At 51.9% G+C, this 1,027-nt stretch overlaps 1 protein-coding gene across 1 annotated transcript in view; it reads left to right on the forward strand.

Moving 5' to 3' along the window:
* Positions 1 to 1,027, forward strand: part of LOC111649532 (sodium/hydrogen exchanger 5) — a gene marked incomplete at both ends in the record, with an annotated part of 9,676 nt that overhangs the window by 6,215 nt on the left and 2,434 nt on the right. The window contains 2 exons of the mRNA XM_023399281.1: positions 678 to 756; positions 833 to 1,010. Coding sequence (XP_023255049.1) covers positions 678 to 756; positions 833 to 1,010 — 257 coding nt within the window. The remainder of the gene's footprint in view (positions 1 to 677; positions 757 to 832; positions 1,011 to 1,027) is intronic.

The following is a 1,027-nucleotide window of genomic DNA, read 5'->3' on the forward strand; positions in this document are numbered from 1 at the left end:
GAAGATAGTGAGGACAGTGAGGACAGTGGGGACAGTGAAGATAGTGATGACAGTGAAGATAGTGATGACAGTGAGGACAGTGGGGACAGTGGGGACAGTGAAGATAGTGATGACAGTGAAGATAGTGATGACAGTGAGGACAGTGGGGACAGTGAGGACAGTGGGGACAGTGAGGACAGTGGGGACAGTGATGGCAGTGAGGACAGTGGGGACAGTGAAGATAGTGAGGACAGTGGGGACAGTGAAGATAGTGGGGACAGTGAAGATAGTGAGGACAGTGAAGATAGTGATGACAGTGAGTACAGTGGGGACAGTGAAGATAGTGAGGACAGTGGGGACAGTGGGGACAGTGAAGATAGTGAGGACAGTGAAGATAGTGATGACAGTGAGGACAGTGGGGACAGTGAAGATAGTGAGGACAGTGAAGATAGTGAGGACAGTGAAGATAGTGAGGACAGTGGGGACAGCGGGACGGGCACGTCAGGGACGAGGTGGTGTCAGCGTCTCTGATGATTCCCTGAAGGTTGGAGTTGTTTCTAAAGGTTTTTGATTCATTGTCTTTTTAACCCAGAATCTTTGAGTGTTTGACAGGAAGAAGGAGCGTCTGTTTCACTGTCAGTTACCCATGATGCACTGTGACTGGTGTGTGTCTTACGTGGATCTCCTCTGTGCTGCAGGTCTTGTATAAAGTCTACATCTCCTTTGTGGAGGTGGGGCCAGCCAACGTTCAGACGGCTGATTACTTCAAAGGAGTCGGTGAGTCCACAGAGAAGAGCACACTGACCTCTGACCTCTAACCTCTGACCTCACCCTCCCTCCTCTTCCTCCTCAGCCTCCTTCCTCATCGTCAGTATCGGGGGGACTCTGGTGGGTCTGGTCTTCGCAGTCATCCTCGGCTTCATCACTCGCTTCACCAAGAAGGTTCGAATCATCGAGCCGCTCTTCGTCTTCCTGCTGGTCTACCTGGCGTACCTGACCGCCGAGCTCTTCTCCCTGTCTGCCATCCTGTCGTAAGTCCACCAGTACA

This window comes from Seriola lalandi, unplaced genomic scaffold (assembly GCF_002814215.2).
Source record: "Seriola lalandi dorsalis isolate HSWRI2012SDOR001 ecotype SW California unplaced genomic scaffold, Sedor1 jcf7180002051186, whole genome shotgun sequence".
In the NCBI taxonomy this organism is placed as follows: domain Eukaryota; kingdom Metazoa; phylum Chordata; class Actinopteri; order Carangiformes; family Carangidae; genus Seriola; species Seriola lalandi.